The sequence below is a fragment of the Schistocerca americana genome, chromosome 6 (assembly GCF_021461395.2).
Source record: "Schistocerca americana isolate TAMUIC-IGC-003095 chromosome 6, iqSchAmer2.1, whole genome shotgun sequence".
Classification (NCBI taxonomy): domain Eukaryota; kingdom Metazoa; phylum Arthropoda; class Insecta; order Orthoptera; family Acrididae; genus Schistocerca; species Schistocerca americana.
In genome coordinates this window covers 66,676,044-66,688,308 of record NC_060124.1, presented here as the reverse complement: position 1 = coordinate 66,688,308, position 12,265 = coordinate 66,676,044, and the positions used below count along the sequence as shown (strand labels likewise).

Genomic DNA, 12,265 nt, shown 5'->3' with positions numbered 1-12,265 from the left:
GTTCATCTGTATCAATCCACTTCTGATATACCACCATTCTGGATGTCTCGTGTAATTTTGCTTTCTAGATGTGAAGTCTTTCACTACTTATACTAGGTACTCACCAGTTTTTGTGTATTAAGAAGGAACTAAAGACCCTGTTCTTCTTTCTGCTGTTCTTCATCACTTGTTTATGCTCAACCCAAATTCTGTGCTAAGTAATTTGCTGTATCAATGCAACAACTTTTTTAAGTATTCAGCATTGTTGAAGTCCTTTCTTCACAGTTACCTTACCACTCTTCCTAATTTTGGTGATGCAAACATCCATTAAATCTTTCACTTAGCTGCCTTTCCTTTTAATCAGATTAATTAATACTAATCTAATGTCAGATCTGTGTCACGATTTTTCAGCAATCCTGTTGTGAAAATCTGATTGGAAAATCAGTGTAGCTTCAGAGGTTTTTTCCCGATTCTTAGGAAGTGGCTGTTACAGGATTATTTTGGAAGTTTGCCTGTTTCTTGTGTGCTTTTTGAAATGAAGTGGTTTGTATTGCATTCTCATGCTGTTGTTCTTTTCCGTCTTTGTGAGAAATTCATCACTTTGAAGATGTGAGGGGTGTCTGAGATTGTTTACTCCTCCTTGACGGAATGATGGCACTTCCTTATATCAGAAGTATTTGACCACTGTAACACAATATCTCATTTATGAAAACTCAGTGACTGTGCTGGAACCTGGGCTTTTTGGATTAAAGATCATAGATAATAATCAATAGAATACGCTGAAAAAAGGTGTGTCTAAAAGATGCAATGCAGAAAAATGGGTGTTGCACTAGCTTGTACATTCCATTTAGTGGAACACATTCAACTTTGGAGATCCTGCTATTGAATATACTACTGCAGGCATAACTTCCAGCTTTATGTGGATATATGAAACTCTCCACCCAAGTTGACTGTGTTAAGCTTATTAATACATTTTTCCCTGAAGGAGTGCAAACATACAAATTCTCATTTGTCTTCATTGAAATTTGAAACAGGAAATTTAGAAATAGGAGGAATTATATTTATATATACAGTTTCCCTCATCAACATTCTTTTTTTGTCCACTGATATTTTTTCTTATATTCTTGTATAAAGTGTACTTCATCGAGCTGATAGTCATTATTAGGAGTGAAATGGATTTCTGAACAAGGAATTGCCCCCTAATTATAAGGAGAATTCGTGTGCCTGTGAGCACTGCATTTTCACCCTTTATTCTCAAGATCAACGATCATTAAGAATGTACTGAGAGATATTTATTATTTTTTAAATAACATGGTAATTGTTAAAATTACCCTAATTTAAATGCATATTATTCTTTTCCATGTACAACATTACAAGATTATATATCCTTTTAACTTTCACAGTGGAGTTAAGATGTAGATTTCAATGAATGTGTTGTGACAAATCAGAGCTAGTGCTACATGAGGGCTGTACTAGACCATTAGGTTATCTTAGCACCCTCAAAACCTGACGTAAACTTTTGTTGTTATTGGTGTCATCTTTTTTGTCCTCCAAACATAAAACCAGAGGTTCTTTCATGGGACATGTATGTATAACATTACTGGGGAAGCAGTTTTGGTGGAGGACAGTGGCTTACCTTGCCATAAGGATGTATGCCAATTCTGTTTAAAACAATGGGATGAAATGTAAGTGACAACAAAATTTGGAGTTAGGCCATGAAGTGTGTTAAGATAGGTCGAAGGTGACTGCTCGCACTAAGTCGGAGGTCTAAGTTCAAAGCTTAGTCTGGCACAAATTTTTGTTTGTCACGACATATTCATTATTCATTACATTGCAGATTCAGCATTTCTGAATAGTTTTCACCAACATCACTTCACATAATTTTGTGAATTGAATTCTAGATTTGTAATGTTATGAAGTCTGCTTAAATTGGTATCTGCTTTCAAGTATTTTAGGTTATTGGAGTTTAAAGTTAGAGACAATAATTGTTGTCCAGATTCTCTGTTTAACTTCTCATGTCTAATTTCATTGACAAATACAACACCAACTTCTCACAATTTTAAAGGTCAAACTGATGACCAGATACCACAGAGAGAAAGGGGGAGCAGTCATGATCGAAACTATTCAATGGTTTTAAATATTTTTGGTAACATAGTCAACAAGAATGAAATCTGTGTTTCATAATTGTACAAAATCAGTCTCATCTGTGCAACTGCAGTTGGTAGTTTGTTCTGTTAATGCGCACTGTATTATGAGAACAATATAGAAATTGCATTGCCAATCTTGTGAAGATGAAGCACATAATGTTGTTGGGTGTTCAGTACAAGAGAGAGACTGAGTTTGACCAGTTGGAATACGCTAGTTAATGGTAGTGTGGTAGGGCCTTTTTTGTTATCTGTCCATTTAAATGGCAACATTAAGGTGTTCAGCCCTCTCATATATTTAATCAATCATTTTTAGAGATTCTCTGTAAAATTACAGTATGGAATACAGGTGTGTCTTCAGCAATTTGGAATCTACTGATAGATAATGGCTGCCATTATCATTTCCATCCACTACAGTCTTCAGCTGTACATATCTGTATGTTGTTCCTGCATGTTGTCTATGGTCGTCCCACCATCCGTTCATCTGGCTGCATGTCCTGACCATGTATACTACATTTTCTTTGTTTTATTTCCTTCCTGTTTTAGTAATTTACAATATGATGTATTTCCATTCCTTGCAACATTCAGTTTTTGACAGTTTTTCATCAAATGTCCCTGTCTCAGTCAAAACTGGCAGTACACAGTGATTGTAAACTTGTCTTTTGAGACTTGTAGCAAGCTTACTTTTTATATCTTATTTGGTTTATCGAAAGCATTCCATGTCATTTTTACTCTTCTGTTGAATTTTGTTGATTGTCAATCAAGTCATTATCTTTACCTTCAATTACATAAAATACAAAACTCATCAACTAACTCTTAAGACATTGCTGTTAATGTGTGCTTTTTTTCAGTGAGCCTAATTCCACATTAGCTCTATTAAATTCTTCCATTAACTATTAACAGTTTATCTGCAGTGGAGCACATAGCACAATGTCAACAGCAAAATGAAGGTGGTTCTTTACATTCCATTACTGTGCATCTGTGTATTCCTTCATTTTCCCAGTTTAAAGATCTGAAAACCTCCTCTTTGAATGCTGAAAATTGATGACATTCAGTTGCCTTGTCTGATATCTGTGTCAGTAGTAAATTTTTTAATATGTGATGAGGTCTGATTTTTCAATATACTCACATAGACTGAATGAGTGCCTTGTTTCTTTTGGGGTATTAGTACAGATATTGTTGAAACCAAAGTCTATGAAAACCTGAAAAAGTAGTAATTTATTCTCATTACTTCTATCTAAAATTTTGTTTCTGACCTGCAGTTGATCCATTGTGCTGTATCTACACCAAAAGCCAGTATCTTCTTATGCATGAGTGAAATACAACATTTTTCTGTGCGGTTGGTAATAATGATAATGAGCGTATGGCATTGGTGGCTGGGAGACCCCTCGCGGGGCAGTTCGGCAGCCGCTCCACAAGTTCTTTAATGCCACTACGGTGTGCAGTTGGTGATATTTTTATTGTAGATCTCATGCATTATGGAGAGGAGGCTTATAGATCTTTACTTTTAATTACAGCATTGTTACATTTCTGGGGTACTGTCTTCCTCTTCAGACATATGTAAATAATTATGAAAATTTATTGTGTGATACTTTGCCTCCAGCCTGAATCACGTCTATTGAAATACAAACAACAATGTAGGAAAAGATAGATTGCTACATACGGCAAAGGAGACACGTCATGTTGCAAATATGCACAATTAAAGTTACAGTAACAATTATTAAAAACAATTAAATTTTAATTGTGCCAGTTTTCAACTTAACGTGTCTTTATTTATGGTTAGTAGCACTCTATCTTTTCTTACATTTTTGTTATTCCTATGTGGAGTTTCCATTTATTGAAATACAATCACATCCAGGGGCCTTTCCTAGACCTGGAATAGCATTATACATCACATCTGACATTACGTCCAGAAAGTGTTATTTTCATTAACTATATGGCTTTGTGAGAGGTGTCTTGAATTATACAAACATTTAATGAAATAATGATCTTTTTGGATGTTGATACTCTTTTTTTTTCGTAATTGATGAGAACAAATTGTGAGATATTCTGTCTTACTTTTCCCAGACAAGTTTCAACAATGTTTGTGCTGTCATTTATTTTCCAGTCTTACATGATGCTAATAAGTTGCATTGACGGTGGTGACCACGTTTTCTGACAACCCGTCATGATTTTTGGTCCTACTAGCCTTTATTCCCAATATTTACAGTGTCTGAAGTTCGACAGTTTCACACACATTTTTATTTATTTTATCGCAACAGAAGTTGTAGTTACAAATCTGTTAACATAAATGCAACTTACTAGCATCATGTAAAACTGGAAAATATAACCCATTGGTGATAGCACAAACAGCATCTCATGTAGGGTGCAGTATCTCACCAATTTAAAGAAGCCTTGGACTGCTGTCCTAACACAAGTTCCTGTTTTTATTTTGTATTCTTTCATGTGCTTATTGTTTTTCAGTGTTAGTCTTAAGTGCTCATGAATATAATTTCAGCGTTTCATCAAGCACACATCACAGTGATTTTTCTGTGATAAATTAAATAATTGTGGTCATGTGTGAGAGATGTATGGCCTTTTCCATCTTATACACTTCAAAATACAAGGTGGTACCCAAAGCAACCCAAGAATTTCATTGTAAAAATCAGAAAACTGCACTTAGGTCCTAATGTCCTATGTCACCTTGAAAGTAGTCAGTGTTGTTCCCATTCTTGGAAGCCCCCCTGGAAGCCTGCAGGGTGAAAGGGTGTTCAGGACCCATTGCCATTCGACTTGGAAGTCTTCAATTGAGTCAAAACTTTGCCCTTTTAATGTGATTTTTATTTTCGGGAATAGGTAGAAGTCGCATAGGACTAGGTCTGGTGAGTGTGGAGGGTGGGGGACCATTGCCATGTTGTTTTTGGCCAGGAATTCCTTCACAGTGAGTGAGGTGTGCATGGGTTTGTTGTCACGGTGCACCAACCAGTCTTTCTTTTTCCACAAATCTAGCTGTTTGTGCCGAACATTTTCCCTCAGTCGTCTCAGAACTCCTCCCTGCCCGTTGCCAGTCTGACCAGTTGGAACCACCACCTTATGCACTATTTCACGAATGTCAAAAAAATGATCAGCATTGACTTCACATTGCTGCGAACTCATCGAGCTTTTTTCGGCCATGTAGAAGATGGCATTTTCCATTGTGATGATTGCTGCTTCATTTTAAGCTCATAACCATAGACCCAAGGTTCATCATCTGTGCAACTGAGGCTTTGTTGGCTGATGGTGAAAAGGCAAGGGACAGACTTTGGTGCAGTTTGTCTCGTGTTCAGTTCATCAGCTAGAATTCTTTGACGTGTTCTAGCTCAAGTCTGTTACAAACATGCCTTCAGTCTTCATGAATCATGTCATGCTTTTTCATGCTCATTACTGTTGTGCACGTTCAGTTGGCCAGAATGTTTGTCACCTTTCACAGATACTCGGCCTTTTTTGAAGTGCTTGAAGCACTCAAATGTTCTTGCTTGACTCAGTGCATTCCCACCAAAATTCTCTGTCAGCTCGTGGTGAGTTTCAGATGCAGTTTTCTTCAACTTGAAACAGAATTTGAAGCAAATCCTTTGCTCCTTCATGTTCACAATTCATAGAAGCACTGAAACACATCCTGACATGTGCAGCCAAAGATGGCACAACTTAGTGCTGCAGTGGCTACGATGTGTACCGCAAGACATGTAGTGGTAGAATGTTGTTCTGCTACTGGTTTGATCTGTACAATGAAATTCTTGGATATTTTGGGTAGCACCTTGTATGTTTCAATAATGGAAATTGCAGACAGTACTCCTTCTTCACTCTCTTCCTTTGATTGCAGGCTTAATATTTAGCTGCAAAACCCATTGATCTACATGGAGAAATTTCATAGTCAAAGAACCACTTTCAGCAAACAAAAATGTATGTGACGCTAACTTGGGCAGTTGCTACTATTATTCCAATAAATGGTCTGTCATCATGAAATTCCGTAACTGGTTAATCACGTTCATTTTTCTACTTCATAAAAGAATTTGTGTATGTCAACCAAGGCTGCAGCAAGAATAAATCTGCCAGTTATCTGAGGAAAAGGAATGTAAGCAGATGAGTGAAGCCAGAAAACTTAGGAAATGGCTTCTTATTGAATTTGAATGAAATGAGTAAGAGCAGACAGACTAAATTCTACCTGTTGGTCACTGCTGACGTATGAAATACAACATTATACAGGGTGTCCATAAAGTCTGGGTTCATAGGGAAGTATAATAAATAATAATAAGTACATTTTAGTCACTTTAATGTAATAAGTAATATTTTCAACTTCGTGATTTTCAATGCTTAATTTGATATGCATTGCAAGATTAAGGTGAACTCGATGGAATAGGTCTGAATTGCTGTCAATTTTAGCGCACTGACTGGTAATGTGTTCTGTTAAGTGGTTTAAATTTGTAATCTTCATCGAGTAAACTTTCTCTTTCAGCATACACTAGAAAAAGAAAACAAGGGGAGGAAGATCTGACGAATGGGGTGAACACTCCACATGACCTCTTCTCCCAGTCCAGTGAGGAAAACTGTCATTCAACCAATCTCTTACAGCTGCATCCTGCTGAAACCAGTCTGCAAGTCCCTCACCCAAACCCTCAGTTTGAGGCATCAATTTGTCTCAGCGTGTTCAGATAAGTCTCACCCGTTAAATGTTCACCAAAGAAGGAAGCACATGAGCTTTCCACAAACCACTGCATACATCATCTGTTGGGAGCCCTGCTGTTAGGATGGACTCATCCAATGTGGATTGCTTGAGACCAGTATTAAAGATTCTTTTCGCTTCACTTCACCATTGACGTAAAACACAGCTTCATCACTGAACAACACACAGTCTTGAGTGAAATTGGTTTTTCCATCCAGTTTATCTGCAAAGCATTCACATCTGCATATGTCTATTGGGATCATCTTCAGTTAAGTGACGCAATATCTGTAACTTGTACAGATGAAACCTCTCCTCTGCCAGGATTTTGGTGATGGTTGTCTTTGGAACACTCAACTCTGTGGATGTCTGATGGAGCAATTTCTTTGGGCTAGCATAATAAGTCACAGCTGCAAAATACTAACACGAATTCTTTACAGACGAATGGAAAAACTAGTAGAAGCCAACCTCGGGGAAGATCAGTTTGGATTCCGTAGAAACACTGGAACACGTGAGGCAATACTGACCTTACGACTTATCTTAGAAGAAAGATTAAGGAAAGGCAAACCTACGTTTCTAGCATTTGTAGACTTAGAGAAAGCTTTTGACAATGTTGACTGGAATACTCTCTTTCAAATTCTAAAGGTGGCAGGGGTAAAATACAGGGAGCGAAAGACTATTTACAATTTGTACAGAAACCAGAAGGCAGTTATAAGAGTCGAGGGGCATGAAAGGGAAGCAGTGGTTGGGAAGGGAGTATGACAGGGTTGTAGCCTCTCCCCGATGTTGTTCAATCTGTATATTGAGCAAGCAGTAAAGGAAACAAAAGAAAAATTCGGAGTAGGTATTAAAATTCATGGAGAAGAAATAAAAACTTTGAGGTTCGCCGATGACATTGTAATTCTGTCAGAGACAGCAAAGGACTTGGAAGAGCAGTTGAATGGAATGCACAGTGTCTTGAAAGGAGGATATAAGATGAACATCAACAAAAGCAAAACAAGGATAATGGAATGTAGTCTAATTAAGTTGGGTGATGCTGAGGGAATTAGATTAGGAAATGAGGCACTTAAAGTAGTAAAGGAGTTTTGCTATTTAGGGAGCAAAATAACTGGTGATGGTCGAAGTAGAGAGGATATAAAATGTAGGCTGGCAATGGCAAGGAAAGCGTTTCTGAAGAAGAGAAATTTGTTAACATCGAGTATAGATTTAAGTGTCAGGAAGTCATTTCTGAAAGTATTCGTATGGAGTGTAGCCATGTATGGAAGTGAAACATGGACGATAAATAGTTTGGACAAGAAGAGAATAGAAGCTTTCGAAATGTGGTGCTACAGAAGAATGCTGAAGATTAGATGGGTAGATCACATAACTAATGAGGAAGTATTGAATAGGATTGGGGAGAAGAGAAGTTTGTGGCACAACTTGACCAGAAGAAGGGATCGGTTGGTAGGACATGTTCTGAGGCATCAAGGGATCACCAATTTAGTATTGGAGGGCAGCGTGGAGGGTAAAAACCGTAGAGGGAGACCAAGAGATGAATACACTAAGCAGATTCAGAAGGATGTAGGTTGCAGTAGGTACTGGGAGATGAAGAAGCTTGCACAGGATAGAGTAGCATGGAGAGCTGCATCAAACCAGTCTCAGGACTGAAGACCACAACAACAACAGCATAAACCTTGGCCAAGACAGCCTCTTTCATTTTGTCTGAAGTCTTTGGTCATCTGGAATGGGGTTTGTCCAACACACAGCCTGTTTTTTTAAACTTGCTGATTAATTTTTCCAATGGAAGCAAATCAAATAGGCTGATGGTGAGGGTGTCGAAGGTTAAATTCTTCTGCAGTATTGTGATATGGCCATCCTTCCCATCCACTTAAGAATACCAACTCCACTTACTCTTCTTTAGACATAGCCATCATTTGGTCTGGAAAAAAAATTATTAGAATTTATTTTGTTAATTATTTATTAATATTTATTAGAGTTCCCTATGTATCCAGTCTTTGTGGACACATGTATAAATTTGAATTTTATCCATATTTGGTATGGTGAATGGTATGACGTTTTACAGAAATTCATCTTTTTAGAAGGAATAGAATATATAAAAAGTGGTTTTTTGCTCATTGCCGGTGTATTCACAGCTTTTGGAGCATTCCTGTTCTGATTACACACATTGGTTTCCTTCCTTTGTTTTTGCATCTCTTTTACAATCCTTTGTGTAAATAAGCCCATGAATTATACTGCATTTCTTCTTTGAACGTTTAAAAACATTTTTCTGAGTTAACCCTGTTAGATAATTTACACTGATGATTGGATTGGGTAAGATTTTTGTAAACAGTCTCCTTAGATGAGGTATGTGTTCCAGATTTTGTACTGAATCTTATGCTGGCTTGTGCTTTTCCAGTAATTAAATTTATATAGTTAACTCACTACAGATGTTAATGTCAAAATTTTTTGACTCACCACATAGAGCAGGCAATGATTTGCAATCAGGCTTAATTATAAAGACTGCTGAACATTTAAGCTTTTGAAATAGAAAAAACACACAAAAACATTCACACAGAAGCACAATTCATACACACAAATGGCCACTGTCTGTGGTCTGCCATATTTCCATTATGGATAGGGTTGCAAACAATTTGGTCTAGATATTTTCAGAGAAAACTTTTGTAACAGTTTTGCCGGAAATTTTGTCTCATTCATTTTCTTCAGTTATCGGCTCCAGGTATAATAGTTAATATTATTTTTATTCTATCCTCAACAGTGATTCATTTCCACACCATTTTTGCATGCAGACTGTATTTCTACCTCTGTTGATTTAAAATTCTTTCTTACTGCTATAAATACTACACCATTTGTTCCATAGAGCCCATTGTTTTGGTAACCAGTTATGTTTCCCCCAAAAGTGTCACAGCTAATTTTTTTCAGTTTTAGTGAACTCACGGTAACGAGTACAGTGCTTATGAGGTACATCTCTTTCCATCTTTCAAAGCTTTACCTTCTGAATCGTGTACTTTTCTTGCCGTTTGTTAGCTGTTCTAACCGATTATTATGACGAATGTGACTATGCCTCTGCACTTGTTATTGCCTCAGATATTGACATTCATTTGATTCTTTTCCCATATAGCTTGTACACTGAACAGTTACGTTGCAGTAAAATAAATGGTCCAGTGCTTGTGCTTTGGTTCTAAAAAAAACTTGCTTGGTTGATGGGGCAGTGGCAGTGCTTTTTCTTTTCTTTGCTGGTGCTTGGACACAAATGTAAATTCATGTCTTGTTTTACTGTGCACTGAGAAGTAAAAGTATGGCTACAGCAGGAACATAGCTTTATACTTTGTACTGTGGCTGACTTAATGTTCATTCTTATGTTATGTCTTCATTCTAGCTAGTTTTGCTGTCTCTGTAATTGCTTTCAGTTTTCCATCATTGATCTTTGCTATATAAAAAAAAAAAAAGCCAGAAAAAATAAGCTCTCAGGATATTTTTATATTTCACCTACAAGTTCTGTTAAATAGGGTACACCTACATATATTTATATTAAAAGAGGGCAGTAGTCCATGCAGTTTCTTTTCTCCTCTGGATGCTTATGGAGTTGAATTCTCAATGCTGATATTTGCGTGATTGGTTTGGCATGCACACAGGGTAGCAAAGATCACTGATGGCCTTTTTTTGTGTTGCACACACTAGTGTCAATGTGATTTCATTCTTGTTATGGTGTGGGTGCTATGTGCAGTCTTCAGAGCGCCCCATGCTTGAACGTGCCCATCTGTACTCAGTAGACAAGCAGCAAGTGTCTATAATACAAGTGGGAAGTGAAAGGTTGCCACAAGAGAGCCCATTGTTTCGTGGTAGGACATCGTCTCTAACAGGTGAGTTATATTTTATTCACATAGTAGACACAATACATGGGTTACAAGGAAGCAGGTACCACATCTTTGAATTAAATTGAGTTGCTTTTAGCACGTTTCCTAAGTTCTTTGCACCGGAATTTCAATGTAAGTATTACACTGCTACAATTGGAAGGTCTTGTATGATAAAGATACTTGGAAATGTGTTTTACTTCTTTTCTATATACTATTTTATGCTTACAATTAATATTTCACTCATCACATTCACAATATCTCACCTGCATCTTACTGTATCCCCCTCCCCCCCCCCCCCCTTTTTTAAAAGTATGATGATGAAACAAACAGTGGTTCACAGTTTAGCCACTGTAACTGAAATAGTACCTTTGACAGATCTGTCTTTGAGTGTAGCGTGAGCCATTTGCTGACATTACTCATGATTAAAAGTTGGTGGCATAAACTAGTACTTATTTATTTCGATCCCAAGAATCGTATGTTGTACAGTGTACAAAAGTTACAGGACAAGTCATAGGTATACAAAAACTGTAGCAGAGAAAAGGTATGATAATAAGCTGTACTAATAAAATTATGTAGCGCAGCTCAACAAAAAGTATGTCCAAGTAAAATGTTCTTAATTTTATTCGTAAGTGTCTTGCTGTTTTCAGGAACTGATTGGGATAATTTGTTGTAGAGCACACTGCCCATAATTCTTACTCCAGCTAGATCCTTGGCCATTCTTTTGCACATAAAATGAATGTTTGCACTGGAACATGCATTATAATGGTGAACAGATTCACAAGTTCTTTCAACAGATATCACAGTTTCTGATATATAAATACAGGAAACATTTAATATTCCCACTTCCCTTAATATTGGCTTGGTAGATGTTCAGGAGACACTTGTTTCATTACCTTTTTGAGTCCCTTTTGGATCACAAAAATTTTCCTGTGGATTAACTCCCAAAATGGAATGCTGTAAAGTGTAGTTGAATGGACTACTGCAAAATAAACTGCGTTTAGTGTTTTGATATCACAGGATCCGAAAAGTGTACCACAGACTGCTCAATCTTTTCTGCAGCTTTTTCTCTGTGAATATTCCATTGTAAATTATTGTAGATCTATACCCCAAGAAATTTAATTTTCTTGAATTGAACTATTGCATTGTCACTTACTAGTATGGGATCCATACAGGTACGGTGTTTTTTGGAGGCACCAGTGCTTGTTGTATGATGGTACGCTGTACTGATACCTCTGGTGGAAAAATGCTTTAGAATAAATTTTCAAAAAACACCCTCAGAAGAACCTCTTTTAAAAATCAAACACTGGGAGGCACTGAGTAGTATACATGCATTTTTGCTTGTATTTGTTAATAGTCTGTTATTATGCAAGCAGGAAGTTAGTTAGTTTATGTAATGAATTAATTTCCCTCTCATTATTTCAACTGACAGGTTTTGGAAAAGGAGATTTGTATCAGCTGTGCACAGAACAGTCTAGGCTTTAGACAGATTCAGAGGCAGATCATTGATAACAGGAAAAGGAGTGGACTCAGAACTGAGCCTCAAGGAACATCGTGCCTAATCACAGTTTCATTGGACACAATTTTATTAGCATGTGTAAAACTCAAACTGATAT

General features: G+C 37.0%; 1 protein-coding gene across 5 annotated transcripts in view; it reads left to right on the top strand.

Moving 5' to 3' along the window:
* The window catches only part of LOC124619710 (rho GTPase-activating protein 17-like), a 323,049-nt gene that overhangs the window by 280,298 nt on the left and 30,486 nt on the right, over positions 1-12,265 (top strand). For 3 of the 5 annotated variants that reach the window (XM_047146270.1, XM_047146268.1, XM_047146269.1), the window contains exon 14: positions 10,523-10,658. The exons of the other annotated variants lie outside the window; for them this stretch is intronic. In XM_047146270.1, coding sequence (XP_047002226.1) covers positions 10,523-10,658 — 136 coding nt within the window. The remainder of the gene's footprint in view (positions 1-10,522; positions 10,659-12,265) is intronic. 5 annotated transcript variants of the gene reach the window in all.